The sequence below is a fragment of the Rhipicephalus microplus genome, chromosome X, assembly GCF_043290135.1.
Source record: "Rhipicephalus microplus isolate Deutch F79 chromosome X, USDA_Rmic, whole genome shotgun sequence".
Classification (NCBI taxonomy): Eukaryota; Metazoa; Arthropoda; class Arachnida; order Ixodida; family Ixodidae; genus Rhipicephalus; species Rhipicephalus microplus.
Genome location: NC_134710.1, coordinates 221,742,901 through 221,761,871, shown reverse-complemented (window position 1 = coordinate 221,761,871; position 18,971 = coordinate 221,742,901). Strand labels below are relative to the sequence as shown.

Here is an 18,971-nt window from a genome sequence, read left to right as displayed (position 1 = left end):
GTAACTATTTTGAACACGATATTCTACAGTATCTGAATTCACTCTTATACGTAAGCACTGAGACTTCTAATATGTGGTGCCTCTTCATTACTGACACACACATGGAGCTGCTGTGACGGCCATGTGTTTGCAACACGTTGGGTAAGAGAATTGAATGTTGAATGAGTTCACAAACGATTTATAACAAATTTTTATCATTTGGGGCACGAAGACTGCCGCATTAGACTGAAGAACATGCTTTAGGGCAAGTTGTCATCCGTCGTCTGCTCTACAGATGAATAGCTTTGCGCCGCATCTCGGAGGCAATGCTTTAGATCATATGGTTCAAAGTAGGGACAAAGATTATGCCTCCCGTAATTTTATCGACAAAAACATTGTGAAATTCATTTTAACGTACTATACTTCAGTTTTGCTTTCGCACTGCGGATACTTGCGCACGCTGTTTTACGTCTGCTCTCATTAAAGGTGAGAGACATAGAAACAGACGACAGATAGATCACTTTCATGCTGCTGGTTTCACGCATAGTTGCATTGCCAGTAATTTGAGCCTCAAGGAGCGTGGCGATGGCTGACCGCTTCAGCTTGCATAGAGTTTTTTGTTCAGATTACCTCATGTTGCATAAAAAGAAAATACCTTATCAAGGAAACTTCCGCAAGGTCGAAGACATCGGCCTGTTTGCCCTCCAGAAGCTTTTGCCGCAAGCTGCCCGCCATGCACATAACAGCGACCACGTCTGCCAGAACTGCTTCAGACGCCTCAGAGATATGCTGTCTTCGTGTAATGGCTTCTCAGCTGAAACAGCTTATGAGTTTTTGCCGGAAGAAGAAAAAGGCAGTAGTCAAGAGCTGTGCGTAAACACGCCTGAAGCATTGTCACATATGCAACTGGAGAAGCTGCATGCACAAAATAGCAAAGTTCATGCAGAGCCAAGACAACTTAGCAGCAATTTTACAGTAACCCTGAAATGCCACCGTAACGTGTGTAACCACCACTTTCAACCATCAGATCTAAAATGCAGTGTGTGTGCCCAGTGGTTCAAGAACTTCAAGCAAGCCTATGAAGCGTGTTCTTCATATGAAGAGTGCATGCGTTTGTTGGCACTGTTGCCGAGCGAAATAGAGCGCCGAAAACTCCAAGTGCCTATACCAAACTTGTCAGCTTACATGATATACAGAGCCCGACGCTGGCGCGCAAAACACAGGATATGGTTAGCACCAAATGCCGTGAAAAGGACATGGCTGAACCCAATGGACGTCCAGTCAGTTATGGCTTACTACTCCAAAGATGAGTATAGCTGCTCTCGACAGAGTCCCAACAAAAAAGATGTAGTATCTGTTATCATTGACGGAAAAAAGGAGCTTGTTTCGAAAAGGTTTATGACCCTTTCGGTGCGAGAGGCTTACAGTCTCTTTAGAGAAGCTAATCCGAACACGTCTATTGGGCTCTCAAAGTTTTATTCACTGAGGCCGAAGTGGGTTCTTCTTGCACCACACCAAGAAGTGTGCCTTTGTATATTCTGTGCTAATGCCACGGAGTGTGTTTCTACCCTACAAGACGTCACCGATGCTGCCTACACGGCGGATTTCTTGAAAGAACTGTCTTTGCAGCTCCCCTACCAGTGATTGCTTTTTAGGCCATTGTGACTCTTGGGCTAAGGAGGACGCTCTGACAGCCACATGTTTAGGAATCCCTGAAGATATTGAGGTAGCCTATGCAGTATGGCAAAATGGCGATCTAGTACAAAAAAACAGCCCAGGCAAGTGCTTTTCTGCGAGAGCTAAGTCTATGGTTCGTGAAGTCGATTACCCATGATTACATAAGATACATTCAAGAATCAGCAATACGCCAGGCGAAAGAGAATCAAAAAAAAAGAATCTTGCATTTTTCACTTTGATTTCGCCGAAAATTGGACAGCCATTTTACCGAATGAGGTATAGTCGTATCACTGGCACAAAAAACAGGTGTCTATATTCACGTGTGTCGTCACAAGGAAGCAATCAATTCAAAGTTTTGCCGTCATCAGTGATGACATATGCCATGATGCTGCACATGCCTTTTTTGCTCTACAAATAATCCACAGTTATATGAAGGAACAACTTAAGCTTGACACGCATGTTACTTATGTTTCTGATGGTGCATGCTGTCACTTCAAAAACAAGTACCAGTTGTTCGAGTTATGTCAGAAAAATCATGTATCAACAAAGTGGATGTTTTCGGCCACAGGACATGGCAAGAACTCTTGTGACGGCGTTGGTGGCCTACTAAAGTATCAGGCTACGCTCTACAACCTCAGAGCGGCAAGCTCAGCTGTGATTATGTCAGCATCCCAAATGGTGGCGCAAATGAGTGCAAAGCTCAAGAATGTCAAGCTGCTGTGTGCAAATGCAGACGAGCTAGAAACATTCCGTCAGTTTAAGAAGAGCCAGTGGAAATTGTTGCCACGTGTTGCAGGCATACATTCTTGGCATGTTTGGCTAAGCACATCTGAGGGCATTGATCGTGGTCGTGTTTTGTTAGCGTCACGTACTGCTTAATGTGATCTGCAAAAGATGCAGCCATTTTGAGCGCATCTCTTGTTTCACGCAGTCACTACCAAAATACCAGTGAGGGTACTTCAAGCGCATATGCTTTTTCTAGCGAGACCCAACACTTGCGTTGGAACATTTTCATGTTTGAGTTTGTCTGCAAATATAGACAGATGTTTTGCAAATGAGTTACAGTGTCGAAGATTTCCTGCATTAGATCTGTGTTATCAGCAGCATAAATGCGCCTTCATGGGTACGTATTTGTCACAGTGCTAAAACAGCCTTTCTTTACCAAATGCGGTCACGTTTACTTGCGTTTGAAACTCATTGCCGCTTTTCCGTTCCGATTTCTAGATTTCTCAACTTATCAGCGCATTCTCGAAAAGCTTTGATTTGTACCACGAATATTGTCGCTAAAAACAAAATAATGCAACATGTTTTTCTATATTACTGTATGATGGCCTTCGGTTGTCTATTTACGAAGTTTTAAGAAAAATCGAAGATGGGGTTTCTTTAATATTCAAATTTCAGTGGAGTACACTTTTGCCAATATGAGAACTTTAAGGCAATATATAAAAATTTATATTTGCCCTACGATAGCAATAATTTATGTACCTAATGAACACACTATATTCTTAAAACGTGTGAAGTTTGAAAACGCTGCTTGCATTTCTTTCGGAGAAAAAAAATGAAGAATACGTAACTTATTTTAAATTGTCGCAAGATTAGACATTTTGAAAAGCTATTTTTTTAAGGTCTACAAACTTGAAACCGTACGAATTCATTCTTCATTAGATATGCATTTCACGTAAAAAATATCTTCCTTGAAACAAAAATATTTGTCTTTTTTTAGCATCCGCAATTTTCGAAAATGACAGGTGACGAAATTGGTGCCTCCGTGTTGGTGAAGTTTGATATTTTTGTTCTCGTAAGTTATGCCCTTAATCATAAAACAAAGTTGACTTTTGGGCTACCTGGTGAGAGGTGCACGAAATATAAAATACTCAATGAAATCTAAAATATCAACTTTTGGACCCGTGTCGATCTCTCGTGGAATCACCCGGTATGCACATGTGCAGTCTGTGAATAAGGTCTTGGTTACAATGCAGTACTGATTGTGGTGTGAATACTCATAACTCTGGCGACTTACGTTAAGTTGAACCCCTTTATAAGAGACACTGATGTAATATACAAATGGGTATAAAAGGCACGTGCCTACTTGGAAATAGTAGTTGATGAAAAAATGCAAACATTGTACCCTGCTTATGAGAGACACTTCATATAAAAGGTTTGATGCTCCGTGGTACACATATCTTATGAAGGGGTTGAATGTATAAGCAGTTTATACAAGGGGCATAGCCAGAAATTTTTTCCGGGTTGCGTGGGAGGGCATCTCCTTGATTTCGGAAGGGGTACCCACTTCAAATGGTTAAAATTTGGTCTCTATGTAATGGCGAAAAAAAAATTTCGCGAAGGGCACGGTGTGCCACACCCTTGCTATGCCCCTTGTTTATACTATATAAACGTTTCTAACAATACCTTGAAAGATTTTCTTTTACACTGCAAACTGCATGAATTTCCCAGACACACCCTGTATGTCATTCATACCATGGAAATTATGTTTTATGCACGTAATAAAACCAAGATTATAGAACTAGATATCTGAGAGAACAAGAAATGACTAAGCGACACTTTGTAGCAGTGCTCACTTTTAACTGCTTACTGAAAGTGACCGTAAAATATGAAGTGAATATGAATATGAAGGCTTGCGTTCCTTCATATTCTTGTTCAGTGTCAAGAAGTGGCACCAGCAAGAAAAGCAGTACTACCCTTCTCTTACCTTTCTCTATACCATTGCAGTATGCCTCAGCAGTCAGCGTTTTCTTCGAGTGGTGGTCCAATTTTTAATGTTAACACAGCAACAAAGCTTTAGGTAGTAACTTATACAATAGAAATCATTTGGCCATCCTATCTGGAGCTGCAATGCCATCAGTTCTACAGAACATATTCTTAGCAGCCCTTGTGCTCGGGTCCTTTACTGTCGGGCTGCTCGCCTGAAAGTCACAGGTTTGGCCCTGGCCATGGCATTTGAATTTTTATGGAAGCAATATGCTAGGGGCCCACGTGTTGTGCGATGTCAGTGCGTCTCGAAGAACATCAAATTATTGGCCTTTCGGGAGCGTTCAACTGTGGCGTGACGCATAACGATATTGTGTTGGCGTTTAAAACCCCAGATATTGTTATTTATTCGAGGGTCCTCCTGAGGCACTTGCATTACTGTCATCAAATCATTTTATGATCTTTCATTACTAACTTCTGTGGCTATTGCACCCATTGCTCACATTATTTTTATAGTCACTCATTTTGCACCATTTAGTACAGAATTTGTTTTAGGCCAATATACAGCCATGTCTTATCTACCACATGTAACTCATTTTGCCTTTGAAGAACAACATGTTGCAATTTGTCACCAAATGTCATGTTGCTCTTTGGCCATTTTTACCCCTTGCGCCAAAAAAATACTATTCATCATGATGGGACTTTAGAGCTTACACGGCAAACGAGTGCCAAACACTGCTTAAAGTAATAGTGTTGACATAAAATTGTGTTTTTGCGTATTGTTGACAAGTTTTCTTCATTTTTATTGACGAGACACTTGTTTATTTGTTTGTTTATTTGTTTGTTTATTTATTTACAGGTACCTTACCAGCCTTCAAAAAGGCATTGGGTAAGGGGAGAAGTACGGTTATATAACTGTAACTAAGTATTATCTAAAAGTTTAAAAAAGTCATTAGTACAATAAAACAATTATTGATAACAGGCAGCAAGAATACTAAATAAGTTCCAAATACATGTTGCTTTCAAGGGGAATATTAAGTTTCTTACACCAGTTATTTTGTTATGTTTCATAATGAAGCACATGTGTAAATGTAAACCATTAAATTATTATATGAATAAACATACTCTCTAGCCATGTTTAGTCTTTAGGTATAACTATTACAAACTCTCCCGACCTTGCAGACCCATTCGGTCTCCTTTTCAGAGAATGACTGTCTGGCCGGCTTCGAAGCTAGCAATTTTCTTTTATTTTCCTGTCCATCCTCAGACAGGTCTCTTTCCAATGTGTTTACTATTAAACTCTGACATGAAAGTGAGAATCTCATTGATATGGCTGTGATATTGGCACTTGTTCACAGGATGCAAAACTTTTGTCCTCAATTCAGCAGCACCCACTGTAACGGATGTACAGAAAAGGAAAAATAACAGGCATTGTCTTTCTTTTGTTTTCTAAGCTTACATCATTATTATGAGCTGTTGAATCGTCACCATGCAACTTATACCTCTCTGCTCAACTTGGTGCATTTGTCGGTGTGCACTGCTTGAGATTCGCTCTTCAAACTGACATCATACACAAGCCAAATCTGTATGTGTTAACAAATATCCTCCACTCGCTTATTTGGGCAAGCCACACACCCATTTTGCAAGCTTTTTAGAGCAGCTGACAATGCTCGTTGAATAATGATGCACGAGTGGAAAGTCTCTTGTTGTTTTATGACCACAGTCACTCCAGGCAGCACAACAACAGTAAAAGCTCCGTTAGAACATTATAGCAGTTTCTCATTGCTTGTGTTGCCTGTAGAAAAGGCACATCCACAACCACCGAGGTGGTATTTTATATTTTTTAAATTTACCTTTTTTTTTCAGTTATTCTGTTCATTGAACCTAGTAACTTGGTGTCATGTTTACTTTTGCATAGCAGTTTATCAAAATGTGCCGCCTATAGTACTGTTTCTAGTGGTTATTAAAAGGTGTGCAATGATTGTCTTTTGTTTCCTCCCAGTGTGTTGCTGTGCGGCCCATCAACTAGCAAGTAAGTGGCTTAATAAATTGTATCAGCACTGTTACATAAATTTAGCACTTCTTAGATGCCAATAACAAAACCAAGGCACCTTTTGGCTCACTGAATTTAGCATTTCGATTGCACAAATTATTTTTGTACTTTGTTGGGACACCTGTACGCATGCAAGATGAAGAACGACAACTGGAAAGCATGAATCCCAACTCTCAACTGACTGAATCCTTGGCTCAATTCTCTCGTATCGCCCTTCTCTTCTCCACATGGTGAGGGAGCTGAGTAGGTGAGGGGAGAACTGATTAGAAGAGAACTACACTTGCATCACCTAGACTTGTTTAGAAGCTACGCTATACTGCGCAGCTAAACTGCAAGTTTTTGGTTGGAGTTAACTTTGAACATTTTAAATGGTACATGTGAAAAGTAATTTATTGGTACAAGTACAGCGCATTGTATGGAGCCTGGTAAGAGCAGTCAGGGTGTATCGGTGCAGCCGAGGTCACTGCGAAGCGCCGACGACAGAAGCGTGCGACATGGCCCGGATACCTGCACGCGTAGCAGATTGGGCGTTTGTCAGCTGTGTGCCAGGGGTTTCTGTACCACTGCTGTGTACTGGGCGTCGTTGGCACTCGCACTGGTTGAGACGTCGACAAAGGTAGCAGTCACGGTGGGCTTGCAGCAACGTCCGCGTAAGTTAGGGGCGCGGTGACAGGTGTAGCCTGAGAGGCGGACAGCGGGGTCTCAGAGACATGCTCCTGTATCACCTATCGACTGGCGGGTGCAAGATGCTTGGTAGTGGCGTCCGCTGTCCGTAAGTACGGCAGACATGAAACCTGTCGAGCCACTTTCTGGTGAACAAATCGCCTAATTTCTGACATTAGCGTTGTTTTTTGCTCACTATTGAGGGTCTACGTAGCGAGAGTTTCATCTGTAGCTACTGGCCGACATGTGAAGACCTGTTGTTTTCGCAGCACCTTGAAGCTCTGGCACAGAGTGGCTAGTTTAGACACGGTCCGTGGGCCCTTGGTCAGCAGCATCTGGAAGTCATCGTCTAGGTCCTTCTAGATGTGTCGAATCTTGTCTGCTTCGGCCATCTAAGGGTTAATGCGCTTGCACAAGTTGGGCACGCCTTCAATGTAGCTCGCAAAGCCTTCTTCCTGTAGCTGCAATGACCCCGTAGGTGCTGTGCAGCCTGGAGCTTGCATAGCTCGGGGCAGCCAAAGACATCGAGAATTCTTTGCTTGAAAGCACTCCAGGTGCTGAACTCGGACTGGTGGTTGTTGAATGAGGGGCTCGTGACCTCTTTCAGGTAGAAAGTAACATATTGAAGCTTCGAAGGATCGTGCCACTTGTTGCTCGTGCCCACCTTTTCAAAGGTCGACAGGCAATATTTGACTTCTTGTTCATATGTGTCATTGACGAAAGAGGGGTCGCGCATACGTAACGGGGTGGGCACGATGACCATCCGAGGCTGATTCTGGGTTCTTCCTTCTGGCTGGGTGTCATCTTTGGCCATTTCTGGGGGAGTGGGCAGTCTCCTGTTGTAAAGTTCCAAAATGAATACCTAGCACCTCTACCACTCTGAAAAGAGATTTATTGGTACAAATACAGCACTTAAGCAAGAGGCTTACGGACGCTGTGAGCGGGCAGCAACAACCGGCACACGAATGACAGCGTGGATCACAACAGCTCACGCTAGGCTCTTCGTGCTAAGGTCGTGGCCCACTACGACATATTGCTCTTCTTCCTCCTTACACATGTGAATTTAATGGTGCAGTGGATGGGGAGAGGCTGCTGCTCCTGAACAGAAAGGCCGGCTGCTGCTGGATGACAGTGTGGCTGAAGGTGCCGGCACTGTCCTGTGGCGGCCAGCAGCCCTGGAGCTCTGGGAGCCTCCTGCGCCACTTTATGGGTTAGTACTATTGGGTGACCAAGTTTGTGGCACTCTGCAAAAGCACTGTGTGACACTTTTATATTTAGAACTACTGTGGACTTTCAGTGAACGAAACTTTCAGTATTTGGAAATCTGTTAATGGAACTGCTGCTTAGTAAATAGAACAACTGCTTCTGATATGATTGGTTTCATACTTGAATGCTTGAATTCACTTTACTTTTCAGAGGGTAGAACTCCTGTTAAATGGAACACATTTTCCCAGTCCCTTCAGGTTCCGTTTAATGAGAATGTATTGTATTCATGCTTCTGACTCTGCATCTTAAGCACGGAAAGCCGACAATTGCTTTGTCACAGTCTTAAAGGGCCCACAACATTGTCACTTACCCAATTGTGGTTTTCAGGGAAATATAGAAGGTCTATAGTGCTTGTACATGTATGAAAAATGAATATTACAAAAATATTTCATTGCATAATGAAATGTTCTCCCGCTCACCGCCGGCGACCGCCATTTTTCTAGGTTGTGTGGGATGTCATGTGCTTTACGGAGTGGAGCCATCATCATCTACGAAAGTTTTAGCTGTTGCAGATGGTTCAATTTTCAATGCGAACTGAGGACAGTTCTAATATAGCCGCCAATGGATTTTTCACCCTCCAAAAGGTTGCACTTGTTGGATATTTCGGACTGCATAAGTTCACCGTCAAGGTTCCCATAGCACTAATGCGTGTACGACTAATTTTTCGGGCGAGCTGATACCCTAAAGTTATATTTTCCTTTCTGAATCACTCGTTTTAAGCCATGCCTCTCAATTTTAAAAGCTGCCATGTGGGATTTTGCGTTGGTGGGGTTGAGTTTGGCTTCTAGTGACTAGTTGTGGGGCTTCCAAGATTGGAAGCGTGCACAACCTTCCAGCTTCAGAGGCCGTGTCCAATCTTTCTTGGCTAGCAAGACTGTCTAGGGATCCCGGCTGCGGCGGCTGAATTTCCGATGGAGGCGGAAATGCTGTAGGCCTGTGTGCTCAGATTTGGGCGCATGTTAAAGAACCCCAGGTGGTCGAAATTTCCGGAGCCCTCCACTACAACGTCTCTCATAATCATATGGTGGTTTTGGGACGTTAAACCCCACATATCAATCAAGACTGTCTAGGGAGCGCAACTTTTCTTTGTCAGTCAGCTTTACCATCATCACTAGTATGCCAGGAGGCCTTTTTCTTTTCCTCTTTTTTTCCTTTTCTCTTTTTTGTCGCCATTTCGCACGTGGTCCTGTTGGTACTGTGTCAAGAGTTGTTGAGCCGATGTGTGTGTCGCATGTTAGCACTCAGTAGTTACTGTGCTTGCCTACTGACCTGAAGCACGTGGGCCGCACCAGTAGTGTTTCAGTGCAGGTGAAATGTTGAAGGCTTGTGTGCTTGCTATGTCAGTGCAGGTTAAAAAATCTCAGACCACATCGTTAAATCCCACCAGACAAACGAGACATTGTATGCATCTTTTTGTGACTGGCATCAAAAGTTGTTTGCTTGATACCATGGAGCCACCAACTGTGCGGCCCGCAATGGTCGGCGGCAGTAATTGCCAACTGCTGGCAGTGTTAGCACAATCCAAGTACAACCAAATCTGCTCGTCCCCAAGCACAGCAGGATGCAAGGCGTTCTTGGGTATTTTTTTGGCTGCTCTATTCCAAATAAACTTCATTATCATGTCTTAAGCATTTTTTGGGGCTGTTAAATTTTTTGGCTATTTTGTGGTTCCTGTCAGCTATTAAAAAATCAGTCTGCAACTCTAGTGCATTGCATGCACAGCTGACCATGAGACAACATCGTTGACTGAAATTCAGACGCTTGCAAACCAAGTGTCTTGTTATTTCTAATGGGTTCTCCAGTAGCCTGCAAGGTGGCGGTAGGGTTAATACAGGGAAAATACACAACCACCTGTTTAGCATCTTGTTACATCACGGCTCCCGAGTGCACCACTGCTAGACTCTCGCTTCGCCCACGTGTTTGTAAAAATGCTCGTTATAAATTGATTTCTCGACCAACTGTGCTGAAGTTTCACCAGCTTGTTTGTGAACACAGAAAGATTAACCTTCATAGCACAAATTACAAGCGAAAATTGGGGTGTCATGGCCTCTTTAAGCTTAAAGGAGTGGTGACATAAAATTTCAAGCTCGAGATGTGTCCCTTATTTGGTTGCTGGTTTTCCAGAAACCCGTGACATGCCTGCGACGCAATGGCGCCGGATGGCCCTTCGCAACAGTTACCTAATCCAGTGGCTGTCGCTCGAAAATCATGGGCAGTGGGTTTGGCCCTAAAGGCATACTTCGGCAATTTTTCGACCATGTAAGGGTAATAGTGCTTTCATGTTCCAGACACACTATGCTCACGCGCCCAATAGCTGAAATGCTCAACAAATTTGAAATTAATTTTTAATAATGAAGAAACCGCAATATTGAAACAGAAACCCAACTTAGTGCACTGTTTACGTATGACGTACTACTTTGCCTGAACTGGAAATCTAGCAAGACATGCAAGTCCTGCCTGTGCAGAGTATGAAAACTGCGAAAGCCACGAATAGCAGCAGACAGGTTACCATGTCAACAACGCCACACCATATCTGTGCCTGACCGTGCCTCATGCACAAGCTCCTCGGAGCTGTCAAACAATGACAGCTACAATTCGAACGCATTTGGATGTCAACAAGCATCGCCGTTCCTCTTTGACTGAGCAGAACAGATTTTTCGTGTTTGCTTGCCTAGTTGCGCATGATGCTGCTAGATGGCACTACTTGTCTACGCCGTCCAAGTTTGTGTCTGTAGCGATCGGCTAGAATGCTTACCCTATTATGGTGAATATATGGCGAATCGCTGTGTGGCCCACAAGGCAACATCACTTGCCACCCATTGCACACCCACCCACATGTAAAAGAAAACCGCATGCTCAAAGAAGGGGGCGCCAGCCAAACACACAGGATCCATAACAGACAAGCAGACACTGCAAGAGCACATAAGTTTTGTCACTTTCGTTGCTTGTAAAAATTAATGTCACGCACACAATGTTTTCATTAATTCAGGTAAGCCAGGTGGCATTTGGAGGCAAGCTATAAAATTCATTTGAATACAATCTGCAAAACTCTCAAACCTGCAAGTTGGCATGAATGGCACAAACGTGCAAATGAACGCACCCAGTTAATTTTATTGAGACTCGCTTACCTCGAAAGATCGACAGAGTTGGCACTCAAAGTTTCGTATTTGCAGGAAAGAATCGCTAGATAGTGTGGGCAGTTACGTGACCTTTGCTTGCTGTGTGCTTGTGAGCTGCAGTGTCTACACTGGCACCATTCATGAATCCCGCTTTGGTGCACAAATAATTCAAAAAGAAGGGGATGCGTCGCGCACAGATAAGGGGGAAGTTCGGGGGAGGAAGTGAACGAAGGGAGTTTGTTTTGCGGGAGTGCTGCAGGTGAATGTAGGCGGTGTGTTTATTATGCTAGGAGAAAAAAAATCCAAATTTTGATGACTGAAGTTACAGGTGCATTTATTATGCGAGTGTGCTGATTACGCGAGTAAATACGGTTTTAATGCAACAGGCACCCAAGTACCAAAATACTGATGCACACAAAGGAAAGCAACTGCATGCCCTTGTCGATTTCCTTTATGTGTGTGCATGCATGCTAAGTTTCTTGAAATTGGCAGTAGTTATATTGCCACAGAGATGAAGTAAAGGAAGAGGAAGAACTCAAGCAGCTGATAGGCACGCGAGGGTGCCAATCAGCCATTGTGACTCTTGCCTGTGGGTTTTCCTCTGTAAACACATTTTGTACAAAAGTCTCTAACCCCGTAACATATTGGTGAAAGGTGCTGGGTATCAGGCAACGGAGCTCCACAGCGGACGTCGCATCGGTTTTCCAGCCATGGCCAATGCTGAGCCGTCCGCGTCAACGTCAGCGTCTCCCACGAACACGGCGTCGCAACCATACGTTTTCGCGCCACTTAAGGATCCCGATACATTCTGCGGGACCGATGGCGTCGACGTTGACGATTGGTTATCTATGTTCGAACAAGTGAGTGTGCCGAACAGATGGGATTCCACACTTCAATTGGCTAATGTACTGTTTTACTTGAGAGGCACGGCTAAGGTGTGGTATGAAAACAAGGAAGACGAACTCACAAGCTGGGCCCAATGCAAAGAAAAGATGCGAGAGGTGTTTGGCAAAACCGCGAGTCGCGAGATCGCCACCAAAAAGGAATTGGCCTGCCGTGCCCAATCTCCCACGGAATCCTACCTCACATACATTCAAGACGTGCTGGCCCTCTGCCGAAAAGCCGAAAGCGACATGACAGAGAGTGACAAGGTCGGGCATGTCCTGAAAGGGATTGACGATGACGGGTTCAATCTGCTGATGTGCAAGGGCTGTTCCACCGTAGACGCGATCATCAAAGAATGTCGTCAGTTTGAGCAAGTGAAAAGTCACCGCATTATGCCAACATTCACCCGATTTCCAAACACTGCTGCAACATCGACTTGCGAGGATCATTCCGCAACACAACGTCCATCGCCGCCAGGAAACCTGACACACATTGTTCGTCGCGAACTCGAAGCAATGGCACCCTCGGCGTTCTATTCACACAGTGCCAATACCACTCCTGTTACTGTTCCTCTTGTTCAAGCCATCGTGCGCCAGGAGCTTGAAAACATCGGAGTGCATTCCTTGTGCCATGTCACCGCGTCCAGAGTCAGCGAACGCCCTATCGAGATGCCCTCTTCCGACCGATGGTTTTCTCCGCGTACTCTCAACCCTGCTGAGTGGTGAACTGCAGATGACGGCCCTATATGTTTCAACTGCCACCACGTCAGAAATATTACTCGTTACTGCTGCAACACATGGTCCTCGGCACCTCGTGCAACGACCAATGTGACCCGTTTCAATGGTGCCGCCTGCACGTTTTCACCTGCCCAAGATTCCATTGCCGGTGGCCATTCTCGGAACACTTGGTACAGCCGCTCGCCTTCACCACATGGGCACCAGTGTCGTTTTCCGCAAATATGTTGCCAAACGTCCCGTTTGCCGCAGCCACGCCGCTTCTCGTCTCTGTGGCTTCCGGCCGCATCGTCTCGGAGAACTTAAAAATGCAGCCCCCGGAGGTGGTGCTGCATTGAGGACTTCTGCAGCAAATCCTCTCTCCGTTCCCACCATGCGAAGTGTAATAGACGTTGAAGCAGATGGTGTGTGTACCTGTACAAGCATTTGTAGACACCGGCACAAGCATTTCGGTGATGAGTTCAAGCCTACGCGCACGTTTAAAGAAAGTTCTGACACCAGCGGCTGCACAAATGCTCCATGTGGCCGATGGCGGCACACCAATAGTTCTCGGTCTGTGCGCTACCCGCTTAAGTATAAAGGATCGCACTACTTCTGTCATTTTAGCCGTGATTGACCACTGCCTTTATAACGTTATCCTAGGTCTGGACTTCTTGTCAAATCATTCTGCTCTTATCGATTGTGCTACCGGCGTCCTTTATTAGAGCTGCCTCAGGTAGTCGCTGAACCCCACACTGCCCCGCCGTGCCTGTGCTCTATGCAGGATGTGCGACTGTCATCTCAGGCAGCCACCTACGTCGTTTTGACCGCACAGCCACAGGTTCCTGATGGTCAATACGTCCTCCTTCCTCTCGCCGACATCCTTTTGAGCCGCAACATCGCCATTCCCCATACGCTTGTGACTGTCACTGACAACTGTACCTCGCTCCCACTTCTCACTTTCAGCTTGTGCCTTCAAGTGCTTCCTCGTGGCATGTTCTTGGCCACCGTATCTAATGCTGACGAATTCGAAATAGCGGCTCTCACAACGGAGATGGATTTACTTCAGTGTTCTGTAGCTAAGAGCACCTATTCTCTGCCAAATCATTTCTCGAAGATTATTGCACCCGACCTCAATCCTGTGCAAGCCAACGGCATCCATCGCCTTCTCGCGTCATACACCGACATTTTTGATTTCAACAACAGACCTCTAGGGCAAACGTCCACCGTTCAGCACCATATAAACACTGGTGATGCCAGTCCTATTCGCCGACGCCCCTATCCTGTCTCCCACACTGAGTGCAGAGTTATCCAAGCGGAAGTTGACAAAATGCTGAACAATGGTGTCATAGAACCATCAAGTAGTCCTTGGGCCTCCCCTGTCGTCCTTGTGAAGAAAAAGGACGGTACCTGGCGCTTCTGCATTGTCTATCGCCACCTCAACAAGATCACGCGAAAAGATGTATACCCGCTACCACGCATCGATGACGCGTTGGACTGCCTGCACGGCACTATATACTTCTCGTTTATTGATATTCGGTCCGGCTACTGGCAGATTTCTGTTGATGAAATCGACCGCGGGAAGACGGCCTTCGTTACACCAGATGGTTTATACCAGTTTAAGGTCATGTCCTTTGGACTATGTAACGCCCCTGCCACATTCGAACAAATGATGGACTTTCTCCTGCGTGGTTATATGTGGTCTACTTGTCTTTGTTACATAGACAATGTGATAATCTTTTCACCTACTTCTGATAGCCACTTGACCCGTCTTGCTGCAATTCTCGCAGTCTTCAGAACAGCTGGGCTACAACTCAATTCTAAGAAATTTCAATTTGGCCGCCGTCAGATTGCCATTCTGGGCTATCCTGTAAACGCCGATGGCGTCCAATCAGATCCCGAAAAGATCCGTGCCGTCCTTAACTTTGCGGTGCCCCGTTCTACATTCGATGTCCGGAGCTTCATCGGCTTACGTTCATACTTTCGTCGTTTTGTGAAAAACTTTGCCGACGTTGCCAGGCCACTCACAGATTTGCTGAAGAAAGATACCGCATTCTCATGGGGCCCTGAGCAGGCTCAATCGTTCACCGCTCTCATCGGTTACTTAACTAACCCCCCCCCCCCCATACTTGCCCACTTTAATCCTTCTGCTGCCACAGAAGTTCGCACTGACGCCAGTGGCCATGGTATCGGCGCAGTTCTCGCTCAGCGGCACCACGGCAGACAGTGCGTGATAGCTTACGCCAGTCGCCCGCTTTCTCCCCCTGAGAGGAATTATTCCATCACCGAGAGAGAGTGTTTAGCTTTAGTTTGGGCCGTCGCCAAGTTCCAGCCATATTTATATGATCGCATATTCTCTGTCGTTACGGACCACCACGCCCTCTGCTGGCTGACTTCTCTGAAGGATCCGACTGGACGTCTGAGTCGCTGGGCTCTGAGGCTCCAGGAATTTTCGTTTAACATCAGCCACAAATCTGGCCGTTTGCGCAAGGACGCAGACTGTCTTTCTCGTCATCCGGTGGATCCTCCTGATCTCGTTGCGCCTGACGTGGAGAGCAGCAAAATGGCATTTACTGACATCAGCGATATGCGCATTGAACAGCGCCTGGATGAGTCAGTGCGCACTATCATCGACGCCATTCAGTCTGACAGCCATAACACTGAATCCCATATGTTCGTACTACAGGACGGCATCCTCTACCGCCACATTGTCAGCACTGAAGGCCATGAACTTCTGCTCGTCATTACTCGTCATCTATGGCCTGGCATACTTCAACAACTTCACGACGCACCAACAGCGGGATACCTCGGTGTTTCCCGCACATACGGCCGCGTGCGACGTCGGTTCTTCTGGCCAGGACTGTACCGCAACGTGCATCGATATGTCGCCACTTGCGACCTCTGCCAGCGCCGGAAAAGACCTTCTTTGCTGCCAGCTGGGTATCTTCACCCAATTGAAGTCCCCTCGGAACCATTTCATCGCGTGGGGCTCGACCTTCTTGGCCCTTTTCCGACGACGACACTGGGAAATAAATGAATCGCCGTCGCCACAGATTATGCGACCCGTTACGCGATAACAAAGGCCGTGCCAACCAGTTGCGCCACTGACGTCGCGGATTTTCTTCTTCATGACGTCATCTTACACCACGGTGCACCCCGACAGCTGCTTACGGACCGCGGCCGCTCTTTCTTGTCCAAAGTTGTCGACGACCTCCTTCGATCGTGTGCCACAGTGCCTAAGCTCTCTATCGCCTACCACCCACAAACTAATAGCCTAACTGAATGCCTCAACCGCACGCTCACAGAGATGCTTTCGATGTAGGTCTTTGAAGATCATCGAGACTAGGACACCACGTTGGACTATGTGACTTTCGCATATAATTCCTCTCGACACGACACCACGGGATTCTCACCTTTTTATCTTTTGTATGGTCGCGACCACATATTGCCATTTGAAACCACCTTGCCTCTTAAGGCATCTGCCTTTGAGTACGCTTGTGAAGCCATTGGTCGGGCTCACACGGCTCGTCAAATCGCCCAGTCTCATCTCACCAGGTCACAGGATATGCAAAAAGCCCGCTACGACCACCGGCATCGTAATATAACGTTTACCCCAGGTGACCGCGTGCTCCTCTGGTCATCGTGTCGCCGTGTGGATCTCTGAAAAACTTTTGTCCCGATACGCAGGACCCTACCTAGTCTTACGTCAAGTTAGTGACGTCAACGAGATAGCACCATTGCACTCTAATACATCAAGTTCGTCACTTGTTGACATTGTCCATGTTTCGCGCATGAAACCTTACTTCTCTCGCGCTTCTCCGGACTCACGCCAAGACGGCGCTCCCAACGCCTGGGGGTCCTGTCACGGAGATGAAGTAAAGGAAGAGGAAGAACTCAAGCAGCTGATAGGCACGCGAGTGTGGCAATCAGCCATTGTGACTCTTGCCTGTGGGTTTTCCTCTGTAAACGCATTTTGTACAGAAGTCTCTAACCCCGTAACAATATTATTCTGTGTTTGAGCACATTTGTGTGTTTCCATTCAGCCAGCCAGCATCTGATTTTCTGGACTTCCTAGGGGGTACAAAAACATCAGAAAAATTGAGCAGTTCAAGAAACCGTGCATGCAAACAAAAGCACCATTTTATAAGTATTTGAGATGGCCACAGAGGGAGTAGAAGATTTCTGCAGGTCTGCCAAAAAATTGTTGCGCTCACTAAAGGGACACGAAAGGCAAATACTAAATTATGTTAGAGGGAAAGGTTAATGCTTGAGGATGTCTAAGCTGTCACTGTACAGCATCAGTGTGTACAGCAGCATTTTAGTAGCCAAGAAACAGGGGTAAATGTAGAACACCATTTGCACCACCAGTGAGACATCTAGTACTAGCTCAATATGACGTCATAGGTCCTTATTATATATATAACCACAAGTATTTAAACTACCCTTAATAAAATATTACTGTAATGAGTCAGAGGACAGTATAAAATCCTGCTTATGCTTTTTTGTTCGATTCACAGAAAAAGCTTCGGACATTGCTTTTGACGGTACACAACAATGACAGTTTCGACATGCCCAACATGTTTGCCCGACACCCGACATATTTGCCTTTTGCGGCCCTTCACTGACCTCGCCAATATTTTGGCAGAGTGGTAGAGACCTTCTACTCTTTCTTTGGCCATCTCCAATACCTATAAAATCGTACATTTTTTGCATGCGTTGCTCTTTGAACTGCTGCACTTTTCTTTTGTAGTCTCTATGGAGTCCAGAAAATCAAATGCTGACTAAATGGAAACACACAAAAGTGCTCATGCAAAGAATAACATTACTACTAGCAATTTCTCATGGGGTGCCTTTCAAGAGTAGTTTTGTTATCGCTAATTGCTGCATGACCTTTAATGCTTTGTAGCACTTCCTCTAATTACAATTTAAAGAAAATGCCATATCCAAGTGATGTCTTCGTATCAAACTGTGTATGTATGCCACTTGATCAAGAGAGGTTGCAGCAACGAAATCAACGTGACTTTCCAATAGGCGCCATAGAGCAAACTCCTACGTTCAAATTGCTTGAATTTGTGTACTTCTGCGACTGTGCACTGAGCAACAAGAAAAACCGACTTGTGTTCTTGCTGCTTTTTTGTGTAAAGGACTGCAAAACCAACCGTAACAAAGCAAGTCGCGTAACGTGACCTGCCCTGCTTTTCTGCAGCGCTGTTTGATAGGTCTTGTCTGAATACTGTATGCCAGTGTAAAAGAAACAGATGGACAAGAACAAAAACAAAATAAAAAAAATGTTTTTAAGGACGGGAAAAATAAAACTGTATTCAATAGGAAGGGCTACTTACGGGTCTCGTGACTGCTTTCATGACCCATCCCAATAAGTGTCTTGAAGCCAACTGAGTCATCAGATGCTTTTCATTAGACTCTTCAGAGGGATGGGCATTGGTTCAACATGGATCACACTAGTGAATGCAGCTCACACAGATTTAATGGTATACATGAGTTGATTGTGTTGCATTTTGGCAGCGCGTCGCACCAGCAACTTAAACAGTACCGTAGCTCGCTGAATAGCGTCAGCACAAAAAAGACACACGTGGGGCAGTCATGCTCACAGACACACTGATAGACAGACACACACTACAGAGCAATGACTTAGTATGAAGTGCATCATTAGATTTATTCAATTCCTTGCAAACATTGAAATACAGGGCAAGGGCAAGGAGCAGCAGCCAGTAAAGTGTATGAGAATAAGCATAACAGGAAGCATGCTTGCATACGTTTTCGATGCGGGGACAAAGTTACCAGAGAAAGGAAAGTGCCTGCGCAGTGCCGGCTAAAGGTTTGGTTTAGGAATGTTACGTCACGAGTCTGTTCTAATGCAGGTGGTTTGAAGTGCGCTAACAGAACGCG

At 45.3% G+C, this 18,971-nt stretch overlaps 1 protein-coding gene across 3 annotated transcripts in view; it reads left to right on the top strand.

Moving 5' to 3' along the window:
• LOC119187532 (ras-specific guanine nucleotide-releasing factor RalGPS1) overlaps positions 1 to 18,971 on the top strand; it is a 99,357-nt gene that overhangs the window by 58,232 nt on the left and 22,154 nt on the right. For all 3 annotated transcript variants that reach the window (XM_037435670.2, XM_037435671.2, XM_037435669.2), the window contains exons 9-10: positions 6,368 to 6,397; positions 8,157 to 8,291. In XM_037435670.2, the coding sequence (XP_037291567.1) occupies positions 6,368 to 6,397; positions 8,157 to 8,291 (165 nt within the window). The remainder of the gene's footprint in view (positions 1 to 6,367; positions 6,398 to 8,156; positions 8,292 to 18,971) is intronic.